Source organism: Antennarius striatus, chromosome 19 (assembly GCF_040054535.1).
Source record: "Antennarius striatus isolate MH-2024 chromosome 19, ASM4005453v1, whole genome shotgun sequence".
Taxonomy (NCBI): Eukaryota; Metazoa; Chordata; class Actinopteri; order Lophiiformes; family Antennariidae; genus Antennarius; species Antennarius striatus.
The window spans coordinates 6,279,026-6,296,943 of record NC_090794.1 but is presented as its reverse complement, the minus strand read 5'-3'; the positions used below and the strand labels follow the sequence as shown (position 1 = coordinate 6,296,943).

The window sequence follows — 17,918 nt, the reverse complement described above, 5'->3', positions numbered from 1 at the left end:
CAACAAAAACAGGAAAAGCAGGATGACAACTACGACGACATACACTGAAGAAAAAAGATCCTGTCTCAGAAAAAAAATACATGAACTGTGTCCCAATTCAAGAGTTCACATCATAGGTCGGCCTGCGCCGACCACTGTTGTGATCTGGTCTACCGGGAATTCTCACGCTTGCGTGACAAAGCTACACTTGTCCCTGAGTAATATTGACACATTAAACTGATTAGCCGATGGCTAGTTGCAGTTGAAGTAATAAAAGCTGTAGTGCTAGAAGTAATAAAAGCCCTTCAGTAAGTTTAGAAATTTATCTACATAAGCTTAAATATAAAAATTACTTGGCAAGGTGTCACTTTGTTAACTATTACTGCCTATCTCCGGTCAATAAGAAATAACCAATATGTTGTAATGTCCACTGGGATGAGGAAGCACATTTTCTGACACTCACTCTTTGATGGAATTTATGGTTTGTTACTGTATAAAGAAAAAAAAAGCATGTCCCATAAAGTTACAAAACTGACTTGATTTAGTCCATTGTCAAGATTCCAATTGTTGGAATCTAAGAAACACACAAAACAGTGTGTTCTCTAGTGTATATGAGCAAACAGCCAGCAAGGCACATGTATAACACTGCAAGGGTCAAAATGACAGAACTGTTTATGCACAGAACAAATTGAGGACAAATGTGGTTTTAACAGCAAGGTCAGCCAAATGTAAACTCAAGCTAAACTTTATACATTTTTGTGATTCCTTTTTGTTTAATTTGAATACACATTTATATGAATACATTCATCAGATCCTCTACAGTAACAATCTGGCCCTGGAAAGCCCCAATCAGCCCTGCTGTGGAGTAGCAGTTTTCACAACATCCCAAAGGGCTCACAGCAAATGCCAAGAGCTGCATGTGTGTGATCTGTGCTTTGACGTTTCCTTTGTCTTATTTCCTTTATTATCCATGTGTTTTAACTGCTCTAGTAAAGGGGCATTACGACCTTCAAGGGGAGCCTCTCACGTACTTTGGAAGAATTAAGAGGCTTTATTTTTTGTTCCAGAGAGCAGTGTAAAATAGCTGTTTGCCTTGCATGTGCATACATTCATCTCTTTGTAAATGCATACACATGGCTGAAAGGTTTTTCATCCAATCAAGAACACACACATGCATGGGATACACTCTCTCTCTCTCTCTCCCTCCCTCCCTCCCTCCCTCCCTCCCTCCCTCCCTCCCTCCCATAGTAACATATGAATTAATTTTGTTGTATAAAATAACCACTTCCAATGTGATTTTGACCAGCCTGGCTAGAGACGAAAGGCAACCAGGCACTGGCAATAACAGCCACACAGAGGTAACTCTCTTGTTTAGTGTACAGCAAGAAGTATAAAAAATAGTTTTGCAGATGAAGTCCAGCCATTTTTTTATTTCATACAGACATGAGAGCAAGCAAACTGGAGAAAGTGGTCAAGAGTTAATGCTGGGTGAGAAGATTGAGATTGTCCATAACTTCAGATAGGTAGCATTGGAACTTGCCCTCTGGCTCAATATTTTGGCATTAGAAAATTCTCAAGAGAAAAAACAGAGTCCTTGGATAACTAGGAAAATTACACTCCAAGCAACAAGAAGAGAAATGCTGGATAAATGGGAAATTAGGAAATCAACGGAGCCCAAGTGGGAGTTTATCTGTAACACAACATCCTGACCAGTGTTGCAAGAAAAGGCCTTGAAGTTTGCCGATGTAAGCAACTTCAAAGATTCACTTGGTTAGCTGGAGAGTTTCAATGGTCACTATAACACTGGTGCTGACAGAACAGCTGGACAGAGAAGTAGTAGAGTAGGCCACTTGGGGGCTGAAGAACAAACCGTTAATACAACGCTGGTGCTGCAGTAGCTCAATCTGTAGGGGATGGGAGGGTGCCTGTTAAAGAGTCTATCTTTATAGCTGGAGGTAATTGAACTGGAAATTCCTGAGGTTCTATTTAACAAGGCATCAAACCCTTAAAACTGCCCCCAGGTTGCCACCATGTAGCTAGCCATCACTTCATAATGTTTCGCCATTGCAGTTATAGAGGTCATTTGTGCATATAGAGGGCTTATATTTCTGAAATACAAAAATTGCGTGGGTGCAAAAACAATTTCCCCATTGTGGGATAGAATGAAGGATTGTTCTTTTTTATTTTATTATAAAGTTATTACGTATAACTTTAATAGCATTTACTTATTCATACACCCAGCAGACCCAGTACATTACTTCAATAAAAGTATTATAAATTGAATTAAATTAAATTAAATTTATTTTTTGTTCTTTTAACTGACCATGCATTAACGTTATGCCTCAAAATGTTAAGAGATGAAACATCTGTTTGTATAGGAACTAAACATTGTCATATGATTTGATTTGAGGATAAAATGTGAATATTGATTATTTGATAACTATCATATTCGTTATCAATTACTGCATCAAACTGATTTGAACTATTTAAAAAAATACTGACAAATCTTTGAATTCACTTGCTACTTGAATTTTTCTTTGTCATGTTTCTTGGATAAATAAGGGGCTGCTAGGTAACAGCAGAGGACGCCATGTGGTTTAACCACAAAACATGCGATTAAAAGTCTACACCCAACTCTTGCAACATTGCGCTTCTCTCTTTCTCTCCCTCTCTCTCTCTTCATTTCCATCTCCCTATGTCTTTGTCACCCAGTAAGAGACCCGGTTGACCCATTAATGTGCCTTGCCAAACAAGCACCAACTCTGATGCAGCTGAAACCAGATTATTCCAGTTCTCAGTGGTCAGTCTGTGAGGCAGCAGGCAGGAGGTGGCGGGTGGCTCGACTGTACCACAGCATGCATACTGAGTTTCAAAGGGGAGAGTTGAGTGCCTCAGGTAGGAGGTGTTCCTGGGTTTGGGTTTCTTTCTGACTGAAAACAAGTTCAGCTGTGGTACAAAGTAAATTTTACCTGTTGATAGCCACAGTGTCAGCAGATGGGAGCTGTGGAGGATTGTGTGTGTGTGTGTGGTGGTGCTGGTGGGGGGGGGGGGTAAGAGAGATTGGAAATCAGACAGAGGAAATAAAATTAGAGAGGGCAGTGGAAAACAACACAGTTGATTGACAATGAAATGAAAGGTATGAAAAGGTAAACACAAGAAGTAAGAAAGATGGAAAAAGATCAAATCGAGCAAGAGAAAATGAATTGAATAGAAGAAGAGAAAACAAAAAGACAAAGTGAAAGAACAAAATGGGAAGAGAAAGTACATAGAAATAAAGATATAGAGAAGTGTCTAAAGGGAACAAGACAGGAAATCTAGGTAAGAAAATATGGAGACACCATGTTGAATTTAAAGTACTCTGAGCACAAAGAGAATGTGAATATACATTTTGAAAGTGACAGAAGTACAACAGGGTCAGATCCTGGCTTGTGTAACCACTGCCCTTCACATCATGTTGTGGAAGCAAATTGATTCCACGAGAAAACTGTTGTCACAATCGGTTCAACACAGCTCAGGAGCAGAACTAACACATCATTGCACACCAGGGCATCCCATACCACCAAAACACATGATACCCTATTTTAAATGCAGATATATGCTTAAGATAGCTATATATGTTCTACAAAACCAATATGGCGCGAAAGAGCTGTATGAAGGAAAATTGCTGACTGCACTTGGCCAAGGACTTCCTAATGGTGATTTGCTGATGATGTCACCGAACAAGAGCAACAACAATATCTGTTCTTTACATAACTCTAATGCAAAACTTGTATTATGGATATGTCTGAGGCATTTGTTGTTCCAACTTCAGCAGAGATGTCTGGTTTGTAGGACACTTGTTCTGCAAGGCTGATAACAAGTTTTTGTTGATCTTGTCTTGCATCACAATTTGTCACATTCAAGCTAATGTCAATATTTTCTTCAGTTTCTCTGATTAACTTGGGGATGAGAAGATGTTGAGTGAAGTTTACCTTCAAGACAGCATAATACATTTTTTAAAACTCTTTGTATGTCAAATTCATTTATTCTACTGTTATATGTGCCACTTTCATGTGTCTCAGCAGAGTCATCAGCCACCACCAACACCACTAGTTTCTGCTCTCTATGGAAGACCTTCTGATAGACTAATAATCGCATATCATGTGGTCACATAATTAATTGCCATTCAAATCAAAATGCCATCCACCTCAAATTTTGGAGACTTTGAAAGCTCACAGTCGCCAAACACACCCTTTGTTTTTCCTTTGCTGTGTCAACCATTGGCGTGTCAATGTGGTTTCCCTCAAATTTTCACTCGAAATCTCTAGAAATCAAAGCAAACTGGGCTTACCCTGTCCATTGGCATAGTAGATCCATTTCTCCTTGACCTGTGCTGGAGGTGCAGGTTGTTTTTTCTGAATTGCCTTCTCCATGATGCTGCTAGGGTCCTGCATGGGACCTTTCTTCAGCACATGAGAGCTCCGCTTCACACTGCACACCACAATGACCACCAGCACCAATAGAAGGAGCAGTACGATCATCCAGGGGAGGTGTTCATTGATGTCAAAGTCATTATGGGTGCTTGGTCTTGGGGACCCCCTGCGAGTAGGTTTACTATAGCTGGAGACTCCAGCTACAGGGCTTTCCTGTCCTGCGGCGTTGCTGATACCTGTCTCAATCCTGATTATCCCTGCACCATCCAGACGCTCTATTGCCATCTTACTAGTGTCTGGCACAGGGTCAGAATTGGGTTTCTCTTGCTTGTTTTCATTCTGGATTAATTGCTTGTGGGCTGAAATCTTAGGAATCCATGCAGGATTCCAATTTGGTGGGGTCTCCATGCCAGACTGACTGAAGAGAAGCCCGAGGGCACGGTGGTCTTCCCCATCCAGTTTACCTCTGAAATGAATGTCTGCTGACCGGATGCCTGTGATGGGAGACAGTGCAACATTGATCGAGTGAACAAGAAGGGAAGTACGAGCAAACAAAGCGAAAAAACAGAAGGGATCACAAGGGGGAATTAAAAACTTTAAACAAAGCAAGCAATCTGGAACACACAAGAGGAATATCCTCCTTGTTGTCCTTTCACAAATCTGCTTCTCTCATGATGTGCTCCAGGCTTGGATGGCCAGTGTTTTCCAAAGTGGAGACAAATGTATATTGGATAGTTTTAAGGCTTTTTGACGGGTAATTTTCTCAGTGAATCTATTGTGTAATATGTAAAACTAACTATGGTAATCAAAAGTAATGTTCTCATTCTCAAAGTAAATTTGCATCTACTTCTATTTAATCGTGGGGGGCACTAGAGGCAGTTCAAGTCCGGCAAGCCAAATGTGAAATGAAGAAAGAAACAACAATAGGGTTTGAAAAATGTGTTCAAAAAGGACAACCAGTGGGAATGACATGTTTTAAATAACTAACAAGCAAGGACAGGGTCTGACTGACATGGAAACAAACTGTAACGGTCAGTCAATATTGGTGCGTCATCAGCAGCTATCGATCATCGCCATGGCTGATGTGATCATCTCAAAGCTGCTTGCTCTGTTTCTGTGTATTACTGCTAATGGCATTTGTGATGTATAATGGCATTAGATTATTAAGGAGCTGCTGATTTTCAGGACTGTCTACAGAATGCATGTTAATCCCTTTTATTGCGTTGTCAGCAGGTGCCCAGGAGTACATCTAAACCTAACATCTTCCTATAAAAGAAGGCAGCATAAAAAAACCAAAGTGAAAGCTGTCACTTCCTGCATTCATAGAGGAAGGCCTTACGTTTGTAGCCTTATTGATTTTTATTGAGTCTTATTTCCAGTTTGCCCTTCATTCTAGTAGAGACTCTTCTGTCACATAAGATACTTGACACTGTCCTCCACCATTACCAGGCTGTTTGGATCTGTTTCTTCACCTCCTTACCACACTCACCATTGCTATGAACCATTGACCCCAGGTATTTAAAGTCCCCTACCTTTGCTTTTTCTTCTCCCTATACCCTCACTCTTTCTTCTCCACTCCTCTCATTTAAACATAAATACTCTGTTTTTCTTTGGCTAATGTTAATTCCTCTCCTCTCCAACGCATGCAGCCACCTTTCTAAATGGTCCTTCACCTGTTTCCTGCTTTTACAATAGATCACAAATGTCATCTACGAACATCATGGTTTATGAGCAATCCAGTCTAACTTCATCCGTCAGCCTAACCATCAACACTGCAAACACAGAGGGTCTCAGAGCTAATTCCTGATGTAGTCCCACCTCTACATTGAAAGTTCCAAATTCTTCCAAATTCTCTAATAAAGTTCTTTTTTTTAAATAATATGTATTTCTTTTAACATTTTGCCATGACAAATTTGCCAGCATGTTGCTGTGTCCAATCTAGTTGGGGGTCTCTGTTTTCCAGGTACTGGTACCTCCTTCATTTGAACCTCAGTGTGTTAAACATTCCAAGAAAATTCCTTATTTGGCATCTATGGTTGCTCTGAGAGCCACAGTGTAACTACAAAACTTCTTTATATCTAATGATTTTCTGAACCGGATGTATAAACAATGGATTCTCTCCTTTATCACCGTTTTTATTGTTTGAAGACATTTTGTGGACTACAACTCTTTCTCTGCTCGTTTTCTGAGGTGGTTCTTCCCATATTCTCCACTGACAGTAAAAGAAAGGTGGAAAATAACAGTCATGAGTACACAACATTAACACCCCCTTCTTTCCCTCTTACAGCGCAGACAGGGTCATTAAGAGGCAGCAAAGCCATCGATCCAATTCAACACAAACAGCTGTGACAGTGTTATGGGTGTGGGGGTGTACGAGGTGAGAGGTATAGTGGCTATGGATGGTTGATTCTGAGAAATGACTGGGTGAGCCTGAGATATGGTGGTACCAACAGTTTGTTTCCATGCCTATGAATCCCCTTGTAAGGAATTCCCATGAGGAAATATCAATGATGTAATGATGCTGTAGCAGCAGCTTGAGCAACAATGCATTGAGACATGTTTAGACACTTATTTTATATCATAAACAAAAATCTTATAAAACAATGAATGTAAATGTCAGTTTCATCATGGACTCCTAGCAACTCATACTTTGGCTAGAGCTGCCACACAGCAGTGAATTACTTTTAGTCTAAAAAAGGTTCATGTTTGAAACTTCATCTACATGTTTATGTGGGAAATGAGATTCAACTTGTATTCACCTTGTTGTGTAGGTCCAGTCGGAGAGGAGGAAGAGGTCATGGGTTTGTGTACTAGCATAGCCTGTGTAGGCACCAATGGGGTGGTTGTGGAAACAGACGATGAGGGGTCTATGGAAGGGGCTCCACAAACATTATCATCATTTCTAGACCCTGGTGTGAGCAGGACCAGCCCCTGAGACTGACAATCTGTATGGGTTTGGCACTTCATTGCACTCGATTCCACAGCTGAAAAAGTCCCCTTGGTGCAAGGCTTACAGAGCACATCCTCGGTTTCACTGCCCCGTTTCTTCACCCTGGTTCCTGCAGGACATAGCGAATGTGGCTTACACTCTGTTCCACGACCACTGGGTAAGAAGCTGTTAGGGGGACATGTACAGACACGGTCCTGGGTGGCTGTGCAGGGCACTTTCTCGATGAAGCCAGCAAGACATGGAGTCTGACAGTGATGACATTGCTCCGCCCCATTCTCACGCCGCGTGAAGGTGCCTTCAGGGCATGGGCTGCATTCCCTCACGGCTGCAGGGGAACAGTGAGTGGACACGTAAGTGCCTGCTGGGCACTTGTTGCAGATCATCTGGGTGCCTGTGTCAGGATCAGTGTGCTGATAGTGGCGTGAAGAGAGAAGGGGCTGGTCAGCTGGGCTGCCTGTAGTCAACACCCGGGCTGAGATCTCAACCAGTATTGTATATAAGAGCTGAGAAAACAGAAAAACATACAGATTAAACAAAAACACTGAAGCTTGTCTTCTGCAGAGCATAAGAAGAAGAGTAAAGAGCGTTGAAAAATGTCCATTAATAATCTGTTGTAAAATGTAACATTGTAGTCTATATGTCTGTCCATCTATTTGTATGTCTGCCCATCCATCTGTCTGTCTATATACTATATTTATATCTGTAAGCATACAGATGAACAGCTGGTGGGACAGAGGAAAGGACAAAGAGATGAGATCACTTCTTAAAGTAGGTTAATGTTTACTCTGTGTTTCCAGTATAATTGAACACTTGATTGGGTCACAAATCAATACCCATAGTGAACAAACCTTATTCACACAGATAGGCAGACATAGACTCAACCGTGTGTTCAGTGACACTAATTCTAGAATTCACAATTGTGGCACTTAAGTTCTGTTAGCTTTCAGACACTTTGATGAAATACAAAGATAATTTTCTGCATAAGCAACATCACTTTATCAATTCGCCGACTCATCCTGTGCCTGATCAGTGTCCAACAGTGTGCTCTCACTTTCATAACTGAGACTTGACTCAGGCAGAGTATGACTCAGGCATTTTCTCACTTCTGCTGGGAACCCGAGCGCTCACTGGGATATGGGAATAGCCCTATAACAGGAGTTTACAAACACACACACACACACACACACACACGCACACACACACACACACACATACACACACACACACACACAGACTGAGTCATGTCATCTGGCAGTCTGACTCCAATAAGGCTGAGAGACTCAGTGAACTGCAGTTTAAAACAGACCCCTCTTTTAAACCTCTGATTTTCTTCTGTTAATTCCAAACTATTTTAAACCACTGATGTAATATTTTATACAATTCTTGCATCTTTCAAAGTTAAAAAATGTGGAGATCTTCCATACTGTCAATATTACCCTGAATCCAAAACTAAATGTCCCACCTACCTCTCTTAATCAGACAGAGGTAGACAAACTCCTTTTGTGATTAGAAGGAACAAGCATGAAGCTGCCTTTTCTTGCATCACTCCATTGTCCTTTTACCATTCAGCTCTTCATAGCCCTGTTCAGAACCCCATCCATACAAATCAGACAATGGTCTCTACTTGTAACTCTGTTGCGTCAGTAACATGAATGCAATCATTTACATCATTACCTAGTGGGATGCTGGTCACAGTAAAGGGGCACATTATGCTTGTTACAGGAAAATGGATGGCGCCCCCTTGGCTCTTTCTGTTGCTTGTTGTTTTATTATTGAAGCAGCATGTCCTCAACAGTAGAATAATTAGGACGGATCACTCAAGACATAATTTGAGGCTGTGAACGAGAAAGCATGCTGTGGTACATAAGAGAAGCTCTGCGATTGCTTGGAAAAGGATAGATACGCTTTTTTTTTTTTTTTGTTTGGTCTGGTTTAAACTGGCTCATTAAAAAATACCAAGCATCCCCCTAAGGGTGGAGGGAAAAGAGCTCAGTGAGTCATTTCTTAGGTAAATACTGTCACAAGAGTCCTCTGATTAGTCAATTCCCAGGCCTACAGTGGATTCTATATGTGCCTCGAATGTTCATGAACAAACAATGCTGTACTTATAAGCTAAACATATTTTTGTAGACATCTTATTATAAAGCATTTTTTAAATAGTTTATAAAAGAAAATATGAGACTCTACCTCATAGGGTACATGTGAGGCTATGGTTGGAAGGCAGGTTGCTTAATTTAGATTTAAAGCTGTTGAAAAGGAGCTAGCCTTGTTTTTTCCAAATGCTGAAATACATTATCTAATACTGTATCTTTTTCTCATCCATTGTTTTTCTTTGCTTATTAAAATCTGCATACAAAAAGACTTATAGTTAAGTGCAATTACACATTAACTAAAACTTACATTTTACTGTTAGCAGGTTGTCAATAGTAACAAAGAAACTAATTCCCTGCAACCCTACACAACAATGTGAATTATTAATCCTGTAATAAATACACAGTGCTCTGTTGCTCTTACTTTACATGGTGTTTTCTATGCCTTGAGGGTATATACTGTATACTGTATATGAGTGACGCACACTTCCTCACGGAGCCAACTCAGCTCTGTAGGCAGCAAAGGTTTTAAACCAGTTGGATAATTACAACGACAGCTGCTACTCAGTCTGTCAGGGAAAGACTGTCTTAAGCCACCAGCAGCAAAATAGACGTTCACTTGTACAGTCAAACCTCAGTTTTCGAACGCTTCTGTTCTCGACCAAATCGGTTTTCGACCTGAAAATCAGAGAATTTTACGTCTCTGAACTCGACCAAAATTCGGCTCTCGACCAAACCGAAAGAAGCCGAGCGTACCTGATAGCAACTCACTCGGGAGCCGAGGAACTCGAATACCCAGGATGCTTCCTCCGTAGCGCATTTGTGTTCAAAGTTCGATAGGATATATTTTATTAAAATAAAACACAGTGTCTATTTCTACCCCTTTTTATTTATGGTAAACAGTATACAGTGTAGTTTATGGTGTAAAACAGTAAAAAAAAAAAACCTTCAATGTCATTGAGCCATTCTTCAATGTGAAATACAGGTATCTTGAATCTTGTGTCTTCTTTCCCATGTGAAATTTAGGAAAATAACATCCCAGGCGGGACACAAAAAGCAGTACAAGAATTAAGGTAAAATGCTGAACCCTCACACACATTCTTGTATATACACACACACATATATAGGAGCATTTCTACTCAGGGGCTGTATGGGGGCACATTGGGTAGTACTATTGGGCAGCAAGGAGGTTCCAGATTTGAGCAACTTGTAAGGGGACGCTGTCTTGCTTGAGGGCACCTCGGCAGTGCTGAGGACGTGAGTGCTGAGCTCCTGCCGCCCATTTAGATAGAGCTTTAACAGAACCTATTAAAGTTTGGAATATATTTATAGTATATAGTATATTTCTACATTTTTAAATATTTTTGTCAATCACTCACTTGATGGATGACCATGAAACTGAGCAAAAAGGTGGGGCATTTGGAGGAAATCATTACATCATTTTGCAGTGCCGCCAGACACGAGGACAGCAGTACAGACTTCTTTCTTTTCACTGGGGACTACAGTATTTCATCTGATGTCTCCATGACACGCTGACGGACTGAAAGATGGAGCTCGTGGTGAAGGGAGAGACTTCATGGTGGAGTTGTCATCATCGCTGGTCAAGCAGCCCTTGTTTGCACCACACAGGCTCCAGTGTGGCACCACAGCAGAGAAAGTTCACTCTGACCCAAAGCATACATGGACACCAAGAAAAGCAAACACCTCGACTTTGTGACTGCTTGTATGCTCACTGACTGGCTGAGCAGAACACCCTGTAATTCTACCATCAATGGCGGTTGAGCAGGAAATCCAGACACACCCAGGACCAAGTTTGCTGGCAGGCATTGCAGGAACAGAATTAATAATGGTTCAAATGTTTTCAGGTGAAACTGAATAATTTAACTTCCCTATTTTGCTGTGTGTAAACAAACAGGCATGTTCTTCACACATTTTTTGGAATCCGCCTGACTGCCACGACTGCATACATCGGAGATGTTTTGACTGGTGTGAGAGTCACAGCAAAGCAGAGAAGGTGTGTTGATGCATACACTATGCACAACTGTTCTCCAGAACTACAGTAACTGGCTAAGGAGTTATGACTGTGGATGTTTTGCACTCAGGTTTGAATTTAAAAATCTCAAACAGCACATAGGAGGAGCTGGGGTGAGATTAAGACCTTTTAAAATTGTATTTAATAGTGTTCAATAAAGAAACTAAGTGTATTTTGCAAATAGCATCAATGTGGAAGAGGAAAGGAATAATTCTTTTTGTATTTAGAAATCAAAATAAGGGTGGAGTTTTCTTCAAGCTGAAGTAAAAAAGCTGTATTAAAAAAGTAAAAGAGAATTGTGACCTTCACCAGACAGGGAGTAAAAAGCAATTTCAGAATTTAGCAATGCAGCAATTTCCAATTCTGATTATAACATGGTGAATAACAATACAATATCAATTGCATTTTGGAAAAGGTAAAAAGTGAGAAAGTACCTAGAGCTTGAGCCAGAGTATGGACAAAAAAAAGAAAAAACAGATGTAAGCTAATTTTGCTTTGCTTTATCATCAGGTAGTGCTGCTATTTGGCGGCAAAGTGTATAATAGAATGACCTATGACCTATGATCTCAATGATCTAAAAAGAATAGCATAGGGAGGTTTGCTGGTTTACACAAAAACATCAAAACTTGGTGGAAGAATGCAGAGCTGGAGGCTCTTTCTGTAACATTTCAAGATATGGCATTTGCCCTAATTGTAAAAAGCACTGTACAGTTTTCCCAGAACTCAGTGGAGTGGTCAGGCACATGTAGGACTGTTTGGCCTTGGTGGAGATATGGAGTCAACTGAGTGCCATTCATGTTCTTTCAATTATCTACTCTTGCAAGAGGTTCAAACAAGCTGCAGCTCTGCTTTTGTTGAAAAAAATGACCTCTTGTTGACCCCTACTCTATCACTACGCAAAGAAAACATTGGATTTCATTTCACTCCACCACCTGGAGGACACAGTAACAAAAGGGCCACGTCTACCACTCAAAGGCCAAGAAGATGTGCCTGAGAATTGATACGGACAGGAGACAGAGGTACCTCCAAGTGTTTTGATATTTCTTCACAACCTGCTAAAATAGGCTCTAGCAAGTATCAGCATACACGCTGCCACCTCATGCAGCTTGTCAGCATCAAGGCAGAGATGCATGTCTGAGAGGTGAGGCAGCCCTGCTTACACAAATTCTCGCCGTGTGACAACAGTTTGATTCACAGCAGCAACAAGCTGAAGCAGCAAGTAGACGAGTTTCACATCCCACTGTTGTGATCCTTTTAGACGCCCTGCAGGGTTTCTAGGACTGCATCGACTGAGCACGGGTTGTTTGTGTGTGTGTGTGTGTGTGTGTGTGTGTGTGTGTGTGTGTGTGTGTGTGTGTGTGTGTGTGTGTGTGTGTGTGTGTGTGTGTGTGTGTGTGTGTGTGTGTGTGTGTGTGTGTGTGTGTGTGTGTGTGTGTAAGTGCGTGCGTTAATGAGTTGCATGTAGACACACTCTTGAGTGTGGGTGGTATTTTTGTATTCCTGTGTCCATGTGGCAGACATTTAGTGGTAATTATTACCCAATTAAAGTCGAGCCCACAACGAATGCACATCCAGATGAATACACAACACACACACAGACTTTTTCAAAAACACTCACCCCTCCTCTCGCGACACACACACACACACACACACACACACACACACACACACACACACACACACACACACACACACACACACACACACACACACACACACACACACACACACACACACACACACACACACATTTACTCACACAGCAGAGCAGTGCAGAAGCACCTGTTGCTGTGTGTCCTCGTGTCAACATGAGCCATAGGAAGAGACAAGATTCTGTTTGGATTCAGTCATGCTGAGTTTATCTCTGACAATAGCTGCTGATACCTGTGTGTCTATAGCTAATGACCGGAGCAGGGAGCAAAGGGATTGATCGGGACATTCATTGGTCAGGACAGACTGTGTTTGTTGATCAATAGTTATGGGAGCAAAAGTAAATTTAAAGACGGGTTCCAAACATTTGCAGTTCGATAACAACTATACTGTTATATTGTTTTCTCCGATTTTAAAATGCTTCAAAGCATTAGCCTTATGCAATTACACATCACAACAACTTTAAAAAAAAAACACTCTGCACCACATCCTCAGGCTCAAATGATGTCACTGAATTTATTGGCTGTTTTTAAAGAGGGGTTTCACTTTCAATCCCTCAATTCTTTTGACGTGTCTGAAGCTGGTTGGAATAACTTGATAGTGGGAGAGTTCTCTGCATCCTTTCTAAAGCTTTACCACAAATACACTTGTGAATTGGAAATTAGCAGGGAAGCTCAGGCATGCTGAATAGTACAGTAGTCTGCATTGTTCAGATGAGCCCATTATGTGGCAGGCATTGTGACACATGTGTCTCTAACCATGGCCATTAGTTTGTTGGTTACCCAACTTCCACAAAACTACAAGGTGGATTTTTGGTACATGTGTTTTGCACCTTCTGGGAATTTTTATCTTATTTTGGAATTTGAAAGATTTTTGGAATTTTTTACAGTAAAATGAGTCAGTAGAATTATTTAATATTTGTTTGCTGTGTTTGATGAAACAGCAAAGCCTGAACTATAACCTAAATTTTTTGTACCCTTCCACAAAACTGCAGCAATTAGTCAACTGATCAGTCAATGAGAATGACTCTCTTTCTCTTTGTTTCTCTTTTTCATTTGTTAATGATTGTTTTTTTTGTTTAGACCACTTTGAAGATTTAAGCCCCACAGAAAAGCATTCTTCTCATTTCTATGACATTTTAAAGATAAAAAGTTGTGTTGCTTACACTTTTAGCATTATATCATCCTAATGTATTGAATGAATTCTAAGAATAAAGTGCTTAAAATGGACATAACTTTATAATTACAACGTCTAAGTCTCCTCAGCTCAAAACCAAGGCCTCCAGTAGTTTCAGATACATTCAACACATCACTGATGTTAACAAAGCATACCTCATACCCCCCCTCCCTGACTTGTAAGTTATGACAGTAACAAATTGTCTTTTAGAGCTTAATATTTAATATTTGCTAAATTAATATGTCATGGTATTCATTGTTTTTCCATTCTCTTTGTTTGCCATGGGTCAACAAGCAGGAGTCAGCTGAATCAGAGTGGGGTAAACAATAAACCACTGGATGCTCTGTCTCCATCCTTCCACTAGAGACTCATGTGTATTGTCTGCTCTAACGGGACTGAGCGACTCTGACGACAGATTCAATCTAAATATTTAAAAAAATAAAATGTTTCCGGACTTGATCTAAAAACCAAACTTATATATTATTTGATTTGAAGTTCAGTCTGGAAAAGAAAAACACGCACTGTCCCTTTAAATGCAGAACCTGCAGGGGAACTCCTTAGAATAAAGAATGAAAACAAGCTGGGAGGTGAATGAAAATGTGCGCGACTCACCACTGCGGACACACACATGGCGGCCATCCTGGTTTAGGTCACACAGATGAGGCTCGAACTCACGTCCTTTTCCAAGTTGTCTGCAGGAGAAACACTTTCCATCTCTAGATGTTTGTCATCCTCCTCCTCCTCAGCTGACGGAGGAGAGAAGCTGAGCTTGGCTCTGGTGCAGCGACACTCTCAACTGCACTGTTTTATAGTCCCTGCGTCCAGGTGGACCGGTTTCAGGTAGTACGGGATCAGGGCTTGGTTCAGAAAGAACGCCGTTGTAATTCCCATAGCGATGATGGATCGGATGAACACTGGGATCGCTGCCTCGCCCCGTCCTGGCTTATCAGTGCGGCTCTCCCTCGGCGCTGCAGAGCGCATGGACACCGCCGCGATGACGCAAAACAGAAAGGCGGTTTTTAGCGGGGCGTCGCAGCCAGAACTTATGAAGCCACAGACGCTCGTTGAAACCTCAGGGAGGCGGGAATGTGTCGCACAGGTGACCTCAGGTTGAAGCTTTTTAAAAAAAAATTTGCTTATTTAAAAAAAACAACTTAATCATCATCTTGAAATATTAGGCGGTAGTTATAATAAAAATAGTGACATGTGCTCATCCAGGATGAGACAGAAAGAAAGATTGAAGTATTTTCAGAAGGAAAATAAACAAATATACCGGTATTTTATTTCTGGTGTACAAAACTGTGGTGAGACCAGCGATGTTATTTGGTCTAGAGACACTGAGGAAAAGACAGGAGACCGAGCTGGAGGTAGCAGAGATGAAGATGCTGAGGTTCTCTTTGGGAGTGACCAGGATGGATAGGATCAGGAATGAGTACATCAGAGGGACAGCACATGTTAGAGGTTTGGGAGATAAAGTCAGAGAGGCCAGACTGAGATGGTTTGGACATGTCCAGAGGAGAGATAGTGAATATATTGGTAGAAGGATGCTGAGTTTTGAACTGCCAGGCAGGAGGCCTAGAGGAAGACCAAAGAGGAGGTTTATGGATGTAGTGAAAGAGGACATGAAGGTAGTTGGTGTGAGAGAAGAGGATGCAGAAGACAGGGTTAGATGGAGGACACTGATTCGCTGTGGCGACCCCTGAAGGGAAAAGCCGAAAGGAGAAGAAGAATTTATTTCTGGCTGACAGGTTTTTATTATTATTATTATTATTTATTTACTAAAAAGCTAATGAATTATCCAAAGATTGTCTTTATTACACAAATATTTTTGACTTTTGCTGTTTGAGTTTCAGTGCACCCCATCACAAGACTGTGAACATATTGTACCACCAAGTTTAAGCAGTCAGTTAGTTAACCAGGCCTATGAGGATCCTATATCAGCGTGGTACGTTCTTTTTGTGTTTTACTGTATTTAGAAAGTGCTGAGTAATCCTCAGTGTATGAATTATTTATCAGCCCTTGGATTCAGTGCTCTACATCCCAGGCTTACAAATAGCATGCAAACCTTTATTTGTTCTGTGGAATGGAAGACATTGCTATGTCTGGAAGTGTTGTTTTCATGTGCAGCACATATACAGAGAGCTAAATGTTATAGATGTCATTAGAGGCACTTCTCATTTTGATGATGGAAATTAGATGATAATTGTTTTAATGGATTAGCTTACAGATTCCATCTATCCAATTCCTCAACTTTGAGAATTAGAAAGGTTAACATGTTAGCAATCTTTTACCTTTCAACACACCCATCAACCCAGAGAACCATTAGCATCCATCCACTTAATGACTCTTGAGGGAGTTATTTGTCCATTTGGCTTTAAAATTCTAGTTGTCATTCAAAGTTCCTAATTATATTTCTTTGACATTTTATGCCAAGAAGAACAGTCCCAATGACTTTTTCACAGAAAATAATGTTTGAACAAAAGCAGTAAATCTGTTATTCTTAAAATAAATGATAAGGGCTAAAATACTTATAAAGGTCAACTTTGATATCATGGGACAATACATAAAATTATTTTGACTCAGCCACTATAAAAGCCTGATGCTAGGCTAACTTGATTAAGGGAATATCCTGCTTTTTGTTGTGGTTCTTCCAGATAAATAAGCCTAGCACAAATACTTTAAGACAGGTGCAATTATGCTAAGCTAACTAAACCTTTCCATTACTAGAAAGTCAAAATTTATGGACTAGTCAAATATGACTATACAAAAACTGTGTGATCGCTGAAAGAAAGCTCATGATGAACATTTCCTTTCATGGCACTCAAATTTCATGTTTAGTGGTGTGTCCAGTCTATTCGTGTCAGTGAGCAGACGTGGAAGCATGAGTGGAGTCATCTGTTCAGAGCAGTCAAGCTGTCATCCATCCAATTAGCATCTTGCAGTTAAGATATCAGGAAGCAGTGCTTGCCGTGTGTTGGCTCATTGGGGAGGCCGTCGATAAACTGTCTGCAAACACAGAAGATGGCTCAACAGCCTCAGACGTTGCTGCAAATAGCAACAACGCTCTAAGACTCGAGCACCATCTGTCTTGCACGTGAGGCAGAAGTGACTCAAATGTGTTGCTTTGCTTTTCCTGATCATAAGTGGGTCAGTGACTCAGTCGGTAGCGGGGGATGGAGGGGAAATCCCTGCAAAGTTAAGAATATTCAGGCAATGTTCTTGGATATTAGGTGCATGACGACGGTCTTACTGTAAGATCCCGGAGAACAGGATGTAGAGTGATAACATGCTGGCTGGTAGGTAAAAACGTTCACTGATCCACACGGCCTGCAACATAGCCTTAGGCTGCAGCTACATGGAGAAGCTGCCTTACATGGAACATAAACATGCCTTCATAAAGAATGTGGTTTGTTCAAGCTCAACTTCACAAAACATAATGAAGCATTTACGCTCAACAAATAGCAGCCCAACCTACATACAAGCATGCCATGAGGCAAAAATGTTAATCACCTCTGTTGAAATGCTTTTGGAAGGTCTTCTAAACCTGTCTAAGGCGAGAAGAGAGACAAGGCAATATGTACTTCTGTAACCTAACAAATGAAGGCAAACACTAAAGGTTTGCAGTAATT

General features: G+C 40.9%; 1 protein-coding gene across 1 annotated transcript in view; it reads right to left on the bottom strand.

Moving 5' to 3' along the window:
- tnfrsf21 (tumor necrosis factor receptor superfamily, member 21) overlaps positions 1-15,289 on the bottom strand; it is a 28,762-nt gene extending 13,473 nt beyond the window's left edge. The window contains exons 1-3 of the mRNA XM_068342845.1: positions 14,902-15,289; positions 7,151-7,844; positions 4,310-4,885 (exon numbers count right to left, since the gene is read on the bottom strand). Coding sequence (XP_068198946.1) covers positions 4,310-4,885; positions 7,151-7,844; positions 14,902-14,928 — 1,297 coding nt within the window. The 5' untranslated portion in view covers positions 14,929-15,289. The remainder of the gene's footprint in view (positions 1-4,309; positions 4,886-7,150; positions 7,845-14,901) is intronic.
- Positions 15,290-17,918: the final 2,629 nt, after the last annotated feature.